Source organism: Mustela lutreola, chromosome 1 (genome assembly GCF_030435805.1).
Source record: "Mustela lutreola isolate mMusLut2 chromosome 1, mMusLut2.pri, whole genome shotgun sequence".
Classification (NCBI taxonomy): domain Eukaryota; kingdom Metazoa; phylum Chordata; class Mammalia; order Carnivora; family Mustelidae; genus Mustela; species Mustela lutreola.
The window spans coordinates 255,537,674-255,554,208 of record NC_081290.1 but is presented as its reverse complement, the minus strand read 5'-3'; the positions used below and the strand labels follow the sequence as shown (position 1 = coordinate 255,554,208).

General features: G+C 40.3%; 1 protein-coding gene across 1 annotated transcript in view; it reads left to right on the top strand.

Annotated features, from left to right (window-relative positions):
- Positions 1–16,535, top strand: part of LGR4 (leucine rich repeat containing G protein-coupled receptor 4) — a 100,517-nt gene that overhangs the window by 67,875 nt on the left and 16,107 nt on the right. Inside the window, exons 3-6 of the mRNA XM_059138599.1 lie at positions 4,614–4,685; positions 5,940–6,011; positions 13,865–14,080; positions 14,921–14,992. Coding sequence (XP_058994582.1) covers positions 4,614–4,685; positions 5,940–6,011; positions 13,865–14,080; positions 14,921–14,992 — 432 coding nt within the window. The remainder of the gene's footprint in view (positions 1–4,613; positions 4,686–5,939; positions 6,012–13,864; positions 14,081–14,920; positions 14,993–16,535) is intronic.

The window sequence follows — 16,535 nt, the reverse complement described above, 5'->3', positions numbered from 1 at the left end:
GGCGTCCCAACTTTTTGTCAATATATATTGATCCTAAATATCCATCAGTGGAAACCAGTGCACCTCTTGAGGTCTTTATTTTTCACAGGAGGCAGTAGAGTTCCAACCACACAGTAGGGCCTTAACATGTAAATAAATACATGCTCGAGGACTTTTATTAGAGTCATGTGTTGCAACATTTTAGAACCTGTGGATTTCAAATTACATTTATTAAGAGGAGGCCCCTCACACCTCCTGTTAGACACTTTCCTGTGGCCATTCTTGCTCGGTTCAGTCTTGAACGAGAAATGCCTTCTCTGGAGGCGGTGTCCTGGGCCCGTGCTTGTGTCTGTTGTACTTTGCAGGCAGCGTGACACTGTGCTGACCCACCCGCTGGACAGAATTTCATGGCATTGCAGGAGAGGCAGCCTGGATGTAATTGGGGGTCATCTGGCAGTTCCTATGTGCGGCTTCATCTGTGGGATGGAGAAGGAAGGAAGTGATGAGGGAGGAGAGGAGACCCTGGGGAAGGGGTCGATGAATATAGCTCAAAAGGGAAGGGGGGTGCACCAAGTACTTTTCTGCCAGAACTTGACAATAGCGTAGTGCTAGCCCAACTGGTAACCGCTTCTGAAAAGGGAAGGTAGGCGCACAAATGGGTGGGGGCCTTTGTCCTCTATTCCCCAACCTCTCCGTAGTGTGGTAGAGAAATGGCCTCGAGCACAGCTCTCTATTGTGTGCTCGCGTGCTTCCGGCCTGGGCCCGACTGCGGCAGTTGCTTCAGCTCCCGCTTTCTCCACGCCAGGCTCCTCACGACAGCTGCTGCAAGCTCCTGAGGCCTCGTCTGCCCTCCTCCTGGCTGGGTGCCTATGTCTAGTCTGTGTGTAGATTGCAGACCTTAGTCCACTGGTTCTTGGCCGGAATTCCAGCCAAATGGCTACAGTGAAATTTCTGTAATAGGCCAGAAGAAACCTAAATCCAGGCCTTTCTTAGAGAAATAACACCAACTGTTTTATTATCTGTTCCACACTTGCCTCTCTCCTTTCTTTAAATTGCTTCCCAAGTGAGGAAATCCCAGTCTAATTCAGCACATTTCATGAAAGCATGAAGCCTCTGGTGCAGATTACACACTGAAATGTGGCCTACTTGTTCATACCCACCACTGGCCAGTGCCCATTTAACCAGCGCTGTTCCTGCTTCCCCCTTCTGGGACGGACAGCAGATTGAAAATATGATGTAGCATATGCATTAGAAAGAGAGGATATAATTGAAAACTCTAGCTTCCCCTGGAAAGAGCTGCTAATGTGAAACCTTGGACCTTATGAATAATAAATGTGCACAAAACAGATTCATAATGACATTACACACTGAGCCACTTGTATCCTGTTTCCTGGAAGGGTTCCAGATCCAGTGGGAGAGCGGAAGTCTAATGGCTTGCTCTTTCCCTCTCCACCCTCTGTCTGTCTCTCGCCTCCCAGACTTTCTCTGCTTCTGAGACTGTTGTAACAAGCAGAATAAATAGGAGTTGCCTTGAGGTAGACTGTGTCCCCATTTGAAGTCCTGCTAGACTTGTTTTAATTTTGTGTGATCATGTGCGCAACTCAGAGTGTGTTGAGATAATACTGTTGACCAGTGGATTGGTGTTCCCGTCTTTAAGGTCCAACCCCCACCCTTCCCTAAGAAAGCGTACTCCCAGCAGATGTTAAGAAAGAAAATTGTTGCCATAGCACATTAAGAGCTAGCCCAGTAGTTCTTTCTTGTCAGGAGAGTGAAGGGCAGTAGGGGAGCAGAAATGAAGCAAGAGCAGAAAATATGCAGAAGAGAGAAGGTAAACAGTAAGCTTTCCCCACTCTTTAAGAAGCAGTGAAATCCAGACTCCTACCGGGGCTTAGCAGAGGCATTACAGCAAATACAGAGTGTCTGCTACACATAAGGTCCCATGCAAGAGAGTACAAAATGAATATGATTAGGTCCCTGCCCATAAGGGACATATAATACAACTTAAGGAGGTGTGACAAGTTTCTAGTAACGAGAAGCAAAAGAAGAGGTGCCTGGTGAGAGCTTTGTCTAAGTACCAGTGGAATCAAAGGAAGCTGATACTGTGATGGTTTCATATTCATAGTAGTATCCAACTTGGACAGTAATGATGAGTAATGTTTCACTTGGCAGAGACTGGAGTCAGGGTATTTCAGGCGAAGGAAGTGTGACCAAAGAGTCAGAGGTGGAAAAGCCCGGTGTGCTAAATGGTAGGACACAGGCAACTTTGCAGAATCAGGTAAGAAAGGAAGGGAGGACCCATAATGAAGTTCCAGCTAAGTCAGCAGGGGAAAAAAAAGCCTTTGGGAAAATTCTCAGAGTTGTGCTTTTTGAAGATTTAGCTCTCACAGTATTATAATTAAGTGGTTGAGGCAGGAGTCTTGGGCAGGTTCATGGCAGTAAGCCAGTGGATGGTGGAGGGGAATTGAGGGCTTAGAGTCAGGTGACAGCAGAAAGAGTCAAAGAGTGAATGGGTTGAAACCGAGCAAGGAGGCTCTTGGTCTTTGGAGACAGGAGCTACAGGGTACAGAGGGAAAAGAAGTGATGCCTGGGACCTATACCCCTAGCACGCAGAAAATCGAACGTGGTCACCTTTCTGTTCTTACACTAATGATTATTTGCCCCCGTAGGTCTTCACAGCCATTGGAGGAGTAGTAATAGTAGATATCCATATATCCTCATTTAGCAAATTAAAAAGGTTTTCTGGGGCCAGCCAGTATGTCCTCATGAAGTAAGACATTGAGAAAACTGCTGGGTCAGGCACAGACTAACCCAGGTATGGAGTGGGAGGTGGCTGGTCTTTGCTAGTAGAGGGAGACTGTGGATTCTTCCTCAGGACCAGCCACCTCTTTTTCCATGAGAGGTGCATTTAAAGAAGCACAACCAAGAATACTCTACATCCTAAATAAAGTCCCAGTGAGTTTAGGGCCTGCTCTCACCCTGGGCGCACTCAGGCATCCCATTCTTACCCCCTTTCCCACTGGTCGTCTTTGGCTATGGGAAGGATGGCACTGTTGGTCTGTTGGGATTTCCTCCACAGTTGCAGTTCTGAGCTCCTAATGCCAGAGTCCCTGGTTGGGAGCTGGAGTGCACTGGTAGAGAGCTGTTGATACTCAGAACGAGGTCTAGCCCAAGTCCACTCTGTTCCACATTTCTATGTTAATACGAGGCGAGGATCAAACTTTGTCCTTTCCAGGGCTATTTGCATTTTAACTAGGACAAAGAGTTCCAGAGAAAATAATGCATCTAAAAGGTAGAGTTTGAGACCTCAGTGACTTCAAATGAAGGAGCTTTCTTTGTGTTCCTAAAATCAGGGTATATAAGAGGAACATATTAGAAAGTAGGGGTGCCAGAGGCAGGGTGCCTGGGTGGCTCAGTCAGTTAAGAAAGTGGGGGTGGGGCGGAGGTCTGAGAAGAGGACGTCCTAGGCCTGGCACTTAGTAGACACTCATACTTGTTAATGAATGAAACTCTTTAGTGAATGAGTGAATTGATGAATACAGCTCAGGGGTGTAGAGTGCTGGCAGAGAGAAGAGAAAGGGATGAAAATAGAATCTTTAAAGGAGGAATTAATGACTTGATGACTATGTGATCCTAAGAAACAAGGAGGGGGAGAGAGCATTAAAAAAAATTACAGATACACAATTTTGTTTGAGAGAGTACCCCTAGTGAAACCAGGAAACTGGGACAGTCCTGTGTTTAACATGTGGGCACACAGCTCTCATTTCTAAGTCAGTGCTTGGAAACCTTCCTTCAGTTCTCCTGTTTGTAAGTTACTGACATGAGTTGCTGCCTTACTCCCTGCTTCTTCTCCCTAAAGTCCTCTGTTTAACTTTTTCTCCCATATCTGTGTGCCTGGGAAAAGGGGAAGGAAAGTGGGGCTCAGTAGAAATTGTGGGCTCAGATATCTTCTTACAAAGGACCCAAAGAGTTCTTATCCTTTCCACACTCTTACTCCCAGTTAAATGTGTCACTTTAAAATTTCTTAAGGAAAATGTCTTAAAAAAACCCCACCAAAACCATATGTGTGTGCGCGCGCGTGTGTGTGTGTGTGTGTGTGTGTGTGTATACACACACATGCCTTTGCTTGGAAATTTACGATTACAGTGACTTTCACTTTTTGCTTCCCTTTTGCACAGAAAATGCGGCCCTTGGTAATGGAGAGATAACAGGCTGACTTGCCTCCAGAAGGCATTCCTCCTAAACAGACTGGTTTGCTCTGATCTGTATAAACACTCCTGCCTGCTGACCAGTGGTCTGTATTTATGAGGCACTTGGAAAACACTGCAAGCTGCAGAGAGTGACCATGAATAGCAAACTTAATTTGGTTTAATGTGTTTTGGCTTGCTTGACCTCACCAGAATAAAAATGTGCCTGTTTGAATTATTGTATTGGGAGTTTAAAAAAAATTCTACAGACATTTATCTCATTGGAAGAACCTTGGGATTGCTTTAGCAAAGGTTTAAGTCCATGTTTAATGTCAGATAGACTTGAGAAATGTTTAACATAGAGCTTTAATCACAGATTAGTTTATTGTGAGTTCTGAATTTTTAAGAGCCTGAATTATTATTTTTTTTTCTTGCTACTTTTTTCCCTAGACGATTGGCTGGCAACGACCTTTCTTTTATCCACCCAAAGGCCTTGTCTGGGTTGAAAGAACTCAAAGTTCTGTAAGTAATGCAATTTTAGAGTTCCGCAGCTGGCTGTGTATTTTCTTTTTGCATAGTCAACATGCTTGGAGCTAGGGTAAGCACAGTTTCTTTTAGTTCAGGATTAAAAGATTTAAGGAGTGGCCAATGGGTAGTGTGGGAGGTGGGGGTTGATTTAGGCAACCTTGGGTCTAGATAACAAAAGTTAAAACTCTAAATAATAGGTGTTCTGACCTTCACTGCATTACAGTTGAATGTATTAGGCTTTTTTGTGGGGCTAATGGATTGAATCAAAATCATATTTAAACTTTACTAGTAGAGTTTTGTTTCTACTTATTGTATAGCTGTAAGAACTTTGAATTAGCTGACCCTAAAGGGGAAAAAAAAAGGCTTACAAAAACTCAAAATGTTAAAATCGTTTTAAAGCTAAAAGGAATTAAGATGCCTATCATTTACAAAGTCTGTGAGGGACCAGGAAATAAATTCCTGGCAGTGGTTAGGGGTTGTTGGGCAGGTTGGGGAACAGGTGAACTCACTACCAGCCCCATTTCTGCCACTAGCTTGCTGGGTAACTCTCCGCAAGTTACCCCTGATTCGGGGAATTATATGTGGCTTTTACCATGCCATTCTGTGGTTATGACTCATGTCAAGCAGTCATTTTATTAATATGATTAGAAATGGCTTTAGGCAAAAATAATAAATATTTCATTTTTGGTACTGGTCTATGCCTCTCTTCTCTGTTACACCGTTCAAAAGCTCTTTTTCGGCTCTGGCCCACCATTCACTGAGGACATGTCTGCTGCTCCCTAAGAGCTCAGGATCGCTGTCTTCTTGGAAAAATTGGCTTGACCCAAGGTCCATATTCCTGGGCTCTGCTTTGTTCCAATTTGAAAAGGCACTAGGGATTCCAATAGGTTTGCTTGTTGTATCTCTCAGTTAACTTGTTATGCTTCCTAATTAATATTAACAGTCTCTACGGTGACAAACATTAATTAGGGTGCTTTAATTCCTAAGAGTGAAACACCCCTGGAAATGTGTATTACCAGTAGGTCTGTGTTAAGAGATGGCTTAGGGATAGCAGCTCAGGTCTCATTTCTGAATTCATAGCAAATGCTTCTGGCTTTTTTGCAGTTTTCCTTCCTTGGGTGCTCTCCATCTTGATCTCTCCCCCTTTCCTTCCATTGGAAATATTTTTGGGGTAAAAACGTTCTGAATTTTTCTAGGAAAGAATAGTGACAATTGCCTGTTATTCACTAACCAAAAATTTCCTTCCAGAACCCTGCAAAACAATCAGTTGAAAACAGTTCCCAGTGAAGCCATTCGAGGACTGAGTGCTTTGCAGTCTTTGTAAGTAGCTTTTTGGTTTTCTGTATCCTAAATCACGAGTAGACCACTCTGGCTGCTAAATGTGTGAAGAACTGGAATCCCAGGAAAAGGGAAGATTTATCCTCTCACCTGGGATAAAATTGGAGATGAGTAGGAGCTATTACCAAAACACCCTTTGGTGAGAGAGAATGAGGTGGTTCAGTTTACTTCCTCTCTTATCTCAGACGCTGGGAGAAAAGTTACAAGCATACACGGCTAGTTATGATTCCAGAAGCTTCTATGGCAGGTGATCTTCACCTCTTTAGAACCAGTTATGTGTACAGAAGTTCTAGAGTCTTACGCCATGATGGTCACAGTTACAGAGAGGCTTCTGTTTTAGGTGGTAATGATAATCAGACCAAATTGATTATAATCTCTCATCTGTGGACCTTGAAGTCACATTGGGTGGTAGCTTAGTCTCTTGTATTGCCTTCTTCCCAAGTTTTTCTTTTTGAGGAGAGTTTGGTTTTATGTGGAGTGTTCAAGTTTTCAGTTCTGGGTTTTCACCATGCTCAAAAGCTTGGTTTTTATTAATTTCAATTTTTTTTTTAAAGATTTATTTATTTTAGGAAGAGAGAGGGAGAGGGCGAGTGAGAGTGAGCAGGGGGAGGGGTAGTGACAGAAGGAGAGAAAGAGAAAGAAGCCCAAGCAGACTCTCTACTGAGACTAGAGCCCTTACACGGCACTGAGTCTCACGACCTGAGCTGAAGCCAAGAGTCAGACACTCAACCGACTGAGCCACCCAAGTGCTCCAAAAGCTTTTTCGTATAGCACTTCACTTTGTTCTTTTTTACATTCTTTCCTGGGTGTGTGTGTGTGTGTGTGTGTGTGTGAGTGTGTATGCATGTATGTATATGAACCTGGAGGACAGTGGTCACTGCTTCCACTGTTGTTTTTGTTGTTGTTGTTAAGTTTTATTTATATATTTGACAGAGAGAGAGATCACAAGTAAGCAGAAAGGCAGGCAGAGAGAGAGAGAGAGAGAGAGAGAAGCAGGCTCCACTCTGAGCAGAGAGCCCAATGCGGGCCTCGATCCCAGGACCCTGAGATCCTGACCAGAGCCAAAGGCTCCGGCGGTGGATCAGGTAGGCAGCAGTGGTATCACCAGAACCATGAAAAATCCATGGAAGCTTTTGAAGAAACAATGAATTTTTATATTAAATAAACATATTTGTTAATGACTAGAATGAATGTTATAAACTGGTGGTGTTAGGGCTACAACTTTAGTTTTTCTCATCTTTGGGACTGGAAGATCCAACGAGAAGCACTGAACTGATGCGTGTGGTTTTTACAATCTGCCTTTTGGCCAGATTAAGAAAAGCTGCTAGCTTATTTATCCGGCTTGTCTGGTTTGGGATCCCCGCTTTGCCACTTAAACTAGCTGTGTGAGATAGTGCAAGTTATTTAAAATTCTCCATACGGCAGCACGCTCATTGCTTGCCGTATGTGAAGATGTGTCAATCTGTGAAAAGCACTTGTAACAATATCTGACATGTCGTAGGTGTTCAAGAAACCTTTGTGGAATCTACTAATAGTAATGATGATCTATTTTATCAGTGGTTTCTTTTGATTCTTAGTTTACCCAGTTTACATAACCAGGTGATGGGAATGTCTGATAGTAATAGAAAAATATTCTTTATCTTATTTTACCTTTTTTAAAAAAAGTATTCTTTGAAACAAAGAACTTGGTTAGTTTGTCTTTCTCCTAGAATAACAAATACCAATGCACACTGTTTGGCCTAATTGCAAATACAGTGGGAGGAAGGTGTGGTTGGTCAAATTGTGGCCCTTTGACCACCTGCAATGCAGACCCCTAAGCTGTATCTTGGAAGTATTGGTATTTTCTCTTTAAAGGTAAGATCTAGCAAGCTATATTTTTTAAAAAAACTTCCCCAGGAAGTTCTCATGTGTATGGAAGTTTTGAGAGTCACTCTGAATAAAAATTTGTAATAGATAGCACATGTATATGTTCTGGGTTAACAAAATTAGGTTTTAATCATACCATATAGTTGAGTAATCTATTAACCTGTCCCATATGTTTTTCTTTTTATTGCCTTTTGAAATAACTTTATTTTTATTTATTTAATTTTTTAAGATTTTATCCATTTATTTGACAGAGAGAGACACAGCAAGAGAGGGAACACAGGCAGAGGGAGTAGGAGAGAGAGAAGCAGGCTTCCAGTCGAGCAGGGAGCCAGATGCAGGGCTCCATCCTAGGACCTTGGGATCATGACCTGAGCCTAAGGCAGAGGCTTAACGACTGGGCCACCCAGGTGCCCCTGAAATAACTTTTAAATGTATGCTTTTGTAGGAAACACCAATAGCAGAAGACTTGATTGAAAATGATTGAGCTGCTTGTCTCTGCTTACTGATATAAAACCATTTTTTAACTGCATCCAAAACACATCTCTGGAAATTAGGTTAGCTTTTCATTTAGATTAGATAATCTCCTAGTTAATGTGAAAATAAAATAAATATGTACCAATAAAGGGGTACCTGGATGGCTCAGTTGATTGGGCATCTGACTTTTTATTTTGGCTCAGGTCATGAGATCGAGCCCCAGGCTCTGCTCAGCATGGAGTCTGCTGGAGATTCTCTCTTCCCTTTTCCCTCTGCCCCTACTTGCGTGCGCTCTCATTCTCTCTCAAATAAATAAGTAAATCTTTAAAAAATACGTACTATAAAGCATATTATACACTGTAAAGGTTAAACGTTAGAAATGTATCTAATGTCATAAAGAGTATCTGAGGCATTCATTTAATTTCTAGGTTTTTTTTAATTTTTATTTTTTAAAAAATTATTATTTATTTGAGAGAGAGAGAGAGCAATGAGCAAGGTCAGGGGCAGAGGGAAAAGCAGGCTTTCCTCTGAGTGGGGAGCCAGACACAGGGCTCTATCCTGGGACTCTGGGATCATGACCTGAGCCAAAGGCAGCCGTTTAACCGACTGATCCCACTCAGAAGTTCTAGTTAAAAAGAAGTTTAAGGTGAGAAATATATTAAATAGCTAATTTTGCCACAATGCCAAGTTGTGGAACATAGGGTTTGTTACTTGCCGTAACTATTTGAGTAGACTCTGAGTAGACTCCCTTAGTGAATCAATTGGAATGAGTTCCTTCCCAGACATGTGACTGTGTCACCCCTATACACTTTCTGACCTTGGACAGGTGTACAGGGAGGAAGCCATTTTACCTCCCTCAGAGCCAGATTCATTAAACTTTTTTTTGTTTGTTTGTCAGAGAGAGAGAGAGCGAGCGAGCACAGGCAGACAGAGTGGCAGGCAGAGGCAGAGGGAGAAGCAGGCTCCCTGCCGAGCAAGGAGCCTGTTGTGGGACTCGATCCCAGGACACTGGGATCATAACCTGAGCTGAAGGCAGCTGCTTAACCAACTGAGCCACCCAGGCGTCTCTCATTAAACATTTTAAATAGTCATTTTCTTGTGTTACTTAAGGAACTTCATATGGTGTTGTTCTTGGTCCCCAAACTAAATGATCAAAATAGTCCTTTGTTTAGTTAGAAGGCTGAAAAAGACAAAGCTAAAATCTTTGAGCTTTAGAACAGAAAAACCATGAAGACTGATTGAAGATAGATTGTGGTCAATAAGCACATTAATGTCCACATGACATTTACTGATAATTTAGATGATTTAAGGTGTTTTTCACAGTAGGTTTCTCCCTCTGAAATAATATTTTTAAAAAGCATGTGCTTATCACTCATTGATTGAATTGCATAGTTTAAATTATCTCCAAAACTGGGATGGGGGTGGGGTAGAGAGGAGTCAAAGCCAACTATTTTTTTTTTTAAAGGCTTTGGGATGTTTTTATCTGCATCAGAAACATAAGGAGCTAAGTGTCGGCCTGTTTTACTTAGAAGGAAATGTACATGGGTTTGTTTGCATAGTGGGTGTAGCAGTCAAGTTAGATACAATTGAAATTCTGTCATGGTGAAAACAGTCTTATCGCCCCTTGAGTTCAGTTTGCGAATCTGATCTTCAGACCTGAATTACATGAAAGATTTCCTTGTGGTTCTGAAGTAGTGCTCAGAAGGAGCAAAGTTCGTTTGGGGGGAGTTGAAATTGACCAGAAATAGTTTGATGCAAGTGTCTGAGGATAACTATAAAATCTGAAAGTGAATTGTCAGAGTGAGTACAAAGGTAGCATGATAGCCTTTCACAAAGCCATGAAAATGGCTAAGGCGTTATCTGAGCAGGCTATTAAAATGACATGTCAGAATTTGCTCTAGTGGATTCTTTAGCCCCTTAAATTAGATCACGCTTCTATTGAATGGTAAAGGAGGATTTCAAAGACTCAATTTCCTAGGTTTTCCACAATAAAGTATTATTGTAATAATTTATACTTGAAACTGGTAACAAAATGTAACACTGTAATATATACATGAGTAAGTTAGAAGTAGAGAGAAAAGGGGAAAGCTTTTGATTATATCAAGTAGATGTAACAGACATTCCTCAGTAAAATCTTCATATGGAATTATTTGTTATTGTAATTTCATTTAATGCGAGAATAAAAGGTATGTGAGTTTCAGTAAGATATAAAACAGTCTTTTGAGAATAGGAATTGAAGCACATTTTAAAGACAAAAATAGTAAGGGAATTCAGTCAATACGATGTTAACATCGTATTAACAACAAAAGTACACTTAAAGTAGTAGTTCTGTCTTGCCAGATGGAGTTTCAAGGGTAGAATATGTTACACAAGCCCTCGTTATTTCCCCACATGTGAGATATCTGATTCTATTCATGCATCTACTGAATCAGTGATAGTATTGTCTTGGTCTCTTAGTTAGGGTGAATATTAAGTATTTAGGTCATTGGTACAAAGCCATAATTCTAAAACTGTTTCTCTGTGAAACATTCATCTTGGTGTAAGGCAAAGTCTACATTTATGAGTGTGCCCCCCAACATCTGCATGTGAACTGAGTTTAAGGATTAACCACTGAGTCACCACAAATGATTTGCCTCATTTAGCTTCTTATTTAAGTGTCTCATTTTTTCCAGAGTTCTTCCTTTTGATCTCTTACTTATGTGTGACTTTACGATTTGGGGAAATTTTTAGCACAGAGGAAATTGCGTCTGTGTGTTTATTGTTGTATTACTATTTTGCATAGTAGGTAGTTTAATTACCGGCTTAACTCAAAACTTGCTTGGATATCTTGTCCTAAGCTAAGGCCATCTCTTTTCTACGATGGTACATGGTACAGAATTCTGCAGGAGCATAAATGGTGTATGTAATACTGAAATTATGCTAAAAAGGTACGGATAGCTTTTCTTATAGTATTTTACCACATCTTAATGAAACACTTTTATAGAGGGGTTAATTTCGGTAGAGTGTTGTGTGCATATGTAGGCAAGCCTTGCTCATTATTTTTGGTGAATATGAATGCACATCATCATCAATATGATCAAATAAGCAATTTACACTTTTGAAGTGCTCTAACGCTGAGAAATTGGAAAGGGACTTCAATTTGTACAATTAAGATACAACCCCAAATCCTTGCCTGGCCTACAGGGTCTATATAACTAGGTCCCTGTTTGCATCCCTAGCTGTGGCTCCCCAGACCCTCCACCCTCCCTCCTGTGTTCTGATCACTCTGATCTTCTGGGAGTTGCTTGGACCATTTCTGCTGAGTCTCTGCCCTCTGGATTTCAGTTTGAATAGCACCTTCTTAGAAATGGTTTTCCTGACCAGTGCATTTTAAGTAGCTACCCTTCTCCCTTAGTCCCTATTAGTCTTTACCCCAGGACCCTGTTTATTTCATAGCACTTAAGCATTCCATAATCACTTTTAAAGTGTATTATATTGGGGGTCATTCTCCATTAGAATGTCAGTCTCATGAGGACAGGCCTCCTCATGTAGGTGTTCACCATTTTTATCTTTTGTGCCTAACAAGATACTCAGTTTAGATGTGTTGAATAAATTGCAGATAATTAAATCAACTGCAAGTAGAATTTAATTGCATTAACCATTTTTTAAACTTTTTTAAAAAAGATTTTATTTATTTATTCGACAGAAATCACAAGTAGGCAGAAAGGCAGGCAGAGAGAGGAGAAAGCAGGCTCCTCTCTGCCGAGCAGAGAGCCTGATGTGGGGCTTGATGTCAGGACCCTGAGATCATGACCTACGGCAGAGGCCTTAACCCACTGAGCCACCCAGGTGTCCCTGCATTAACTATTTAGTTACATTATATGGTTGATTATAGGTCCAGTGTCTCTCTTTCCCTAAGTGGTAGTTCCTCAAGGTTGTGAAGTGTGTGTGTGTGTGTGTGTGTGTGTGTGAGAGAGAGAGAGAGAGAGAGAGAGACCGAGACTGAGAGAGAGAGAGAAGATAGAGAGAATACTCCACACATTAAAGCAAATCTCCTAAGCAGCTCCATATCCAGGACTTTGCCAGTCTTTATAAAATGAAGGATGCCTATCTCTTCTCAGGGGTCGGGATTAGAGAATCTAAGGAATAAAGAGCCTTAAAAAATGTCTTTTCCCAAATGGATTCTTAAGTTAGCTGCTCAGTTCCCTGTGCTGTCCTCTTTAGTGCTTATCTCGACTTTATCAAAAAGAAGCTACTATTAGACCCTCACCAGGACCAAGGATCTTTAACCCCTGCTAATCTGAGGCTGGAGCAGGTGGTTGGGCACAGGGCTCAGCATTTGCCTGGAGGGGAAAGGGGCAATGATGGCCCGAAGCCAGAGCAGTATAAGGCAACAGGAGGCATAAGCTCCCCTCTAAAAGTCAGAAATTCCTAAACTCGACAGCTGCCAAAATCCATGTCTTTAAAAATATGCTATCATTTTGACTTTTCTTTTTTTGTGTGTTCCCTGATTTTCACCAAAGAGGTTCATGCCTGGAAGGTATGAATTTAAGTAGTGAAGATAGAGCATCAAGGGATTCATGCAAACAGTTGTGATTTGCCTGGTGCATACTGTCCTTCATCTTATTAATATCAGGGTGCCTCTGTGTCAAAAAGTGATTGTTCCCTTAATTATGCCTGATTGTGCCAACAGTAACACTTAGGACATAATTTTCCAGGTTTTTAGATGGGGACTTAAATTTTAAGTTTGAATAATCCTATTAGCAAGATGTCTTCGACTCCAGAATTTGGAGAAAAATTAAAAGAAGCCCTAAGGCCACAATGACATTGATCAGAGTGGCTGTTTAATTTTTCTTGTGGACAGTTTGTCCTTTTCTTAGTAACTTAATTTTGAACTTAGTGCTAAGAGAAGAAGAGAAGGTTATTTGATCAGTACATGACACCTATAGTTTTAACATGCCTGGTGGTAATAAGGATTGTTAATAATTTCTTGCTGTGAATATTTTTTGGGGGTAAATATTTCCTTATTTTTTCCCCTTTTGGTTCCAAGTCAAAATAACAGTTAAATTTAATATCAGATATTAGTTGTGATGTAAAATTTTAAGGACAGTAGCTTATTTACTCAGCTTAGTTTCTTCTCTTTTTTTGTATTTTTGATTTACATAGATTCTGAAATATAAAATTCTAGCTTTAAGTTTCTGAGAGTTTTCTTTGAAAAAAAAACCACACAGACATCATTTTGCTATAAAGTTATTCTTAGCCAGAGATTCTGGAGAGATTGAGATTTGCATTCATTCCTTTGTTATGTGGGAAGGGAAAGAAGGGACTTCCATACTATGGTCTTAGAAAAGTTGTTAGAGTTTATGAGACTTTCTAGAGAAATTGAAGAAATAAGGAATGCCATGACTCTGGTCATTTTTGTAACTCCTTTCTGTTTTGAAAACTGCGAGTTGTCTGTGACTTGGCTCATTCTTCCAGAATTCGTTTTTAAACGTGGTTGTTTCTTTTTCTGTCAGGCGTTTAGATGCTAACCATATTACCTCAGTCCCTGAGGACAGTTTTGAGGGGCTTGCTCAGTTACGACATCTGTGGCTAGATGACAACAGCTTGACGGAAGTGCCCGTGCATCCCCTCAGCAATCTGCCCACTCTGCAGGCATTGACCTTGGCTCTCAACAAAATCTCAAGCATCCCTGACTATGCATTTACCAATCTTTCGAGCCTGGTAGTTCTGTAAGTATCTGTCCCCTTAAATACCATGTATTTGTGTGAACTTGGGGGGCAAAAGCAGATTTCTTGTGACAAATTATTATGAAGGTATGTCACTTTTGATTATACTTCTGAAGAGATATTTGGGGGGAGTTGCCTTTTTTTTTTTTTTTTGACAAAATTAAGTGCGATTTTTTAAAATACAAGGTAGGATAATTAAAAAATTAAATCTGATAACTGTTGAATCTTTCTAAACTATGTGGCCGTTTGTAATCATAAGAAGAAATTGGGACATTCAGCAAATACTTAGACAATACCAGCAAGGTATTCAGTGTTTAAAAGAAGTGGCATTGTTTTCAGGCACTCACAGAAAATAAGCTTCAGTGATACTTCATGTTTTGACCAACTTGTCTGTTCAAAGAATATATGATTCTCTGTGTTTTTAATCTTTGAAAACTTGGACATAAAAAAATGGCATTTCTTTTAAAATCTGTTACTCACCCTCAGTGGAGTAAGGTGATGCATTCCCCTCCATGCTGGTTCCCCCACCTCCACAGGGGGAGCTCACCAAAATTTCACTTCATATGATGAAAGGCTCATTAGAGCTTTTCTTCTGATATGGGTAAACATTAAAGAATCTTCAGTGTGCATACCATTTTTCCATGAGAGATCCTTTCTGTGTTTAGTGAATCCGAGTCGTGCAGCATATATCAAGAGATGTGCAATTTCTTGTCCATTAGTCAAGGGTTGAAATGTTTGGCTACATGGTTCCTTTAAAAGCCAATTTAGATGCATAAAACATTATAATGGTTGCTATTGGGTGATGTAAAAGTCGTTTCAATGTTTTTTTTTTTTTTTCCATAGGCATCTTCATAACAATAAAATTAAAAATTTGGGTCAGCACTGTTTCGATGGACTAGATAACCTGGAGACCTTGTAAGTGGATTCATATTTCAGATGGTTATGTTGTGATATTAATGGTGCAGTTTTGTATTTCCTTGCAGAAAAGGATAAAATAATGGTCTTGAGTTCAGCTCACTATTGTTTTTAAAGATTTATTTGTTTATTTGGCAGAGAGAGACAGCACAAGTAGGCAGAGAGAGAAGGGGAAGCAGGCTCCCCGCTGAGCAGAGAGCCCCATGCGAGGCTCGATACCAGAACCCTGAGACCATGACCCGAGCCAAAGCCTTAACCCATTGCACCACCCAGGTGCCCTGAGTTCAGCACCCTATTAACTGGCTTTAATACATGACTAAATTCTTGCCATCAAATAACACAGTTAAGAATACTAATCTCAGTTTATGGTTAAAAATGGTGCACAAGTTTGGACTTGATATTTCTTTCAAAAGTACATGTAAAAAGCAGCTTGATCTGCCAGGCCGTCTGTCTACTTTCTCAAAAATTTTGATTTTGTTAAACTGTAAAATGTTCCAGTTTTGGAACATTGAGCCTTATAAAATTAATTCTGGAAAAAAATCTTTTGTTTGTCTTTTCCATGATTTCAATTGTCTTACCTAATTATTAACCCTGGGGTTTGAATATTTTCTCTGCTTGCTTATACGTTAAATGAAATAAACTTCTGTGTTTTGCTCAGGATATTTTCATTGTTATTCTTATGAGTTAAAGTATTTGGGAATTCTGGCTGTTTCAAGTGCACACTGCACCACTGTTGGAGCAAAAGACATTGTGCAGCTATGTGTAATTAAGAGTAGGATCTCTATCCTTTTGTTTTAGTTAATTTTAGTCATCTTTATGAGAAGCTTTATAGCATTTGCTATTGTGGCATAGTAAATGATTCAGAAAATGTCCCAATTAGTAACATTTAGTTAGTAACATTTGATTGGAATACTCAGGATTTGTAATATTTTGTTGAGTTGAATATTCTGGTTGACTATCAGTTAAGGAGAAGACCTAAAACCTTTTAGTTCTTTATTAATCCACTTTCCTGTCTAAATAACCAAAGGATAGTGAACATCAATGGATATTTGAAGGTTGAAGCTCTTGAAGAAGAAGATAATTCCAAGCTCAGTTCTCCTTTACTGTGTAAATACCAGTGAACCAGAACACTGGATGGATCTTCTGATACTAGACCGTGTATACTCTTCCAGTTATATGAAAAGGAAACCTCTTCTTTCCAGATAAATTTTTATTTGCCACTTTTCTTTCTATGTAGTAAAGAAAAACAAAACAGATCCCTGAAGAGCTGGGCCTTTGATTTTAACTTACTCTCATTCTGAAATCAACCATGATAATCATATGCCAACATGCTCGTTAGGTTATAAAAGAAGTTAAAACTTAAACACTCAGAATTAAGACTTTTTAGCACAGATCACTGTGGCTTTTCTCTCTCCTAATTAATATAACATTTTCAACAAATTATAACCTGCTTCAAGACAATAATTGTGGGAGGCCATCCTGGTCCTTCCCCTTGTTCATACTTATCTCCGGTCATCCACCTGATAGTAGGGCTGAGGTCAGC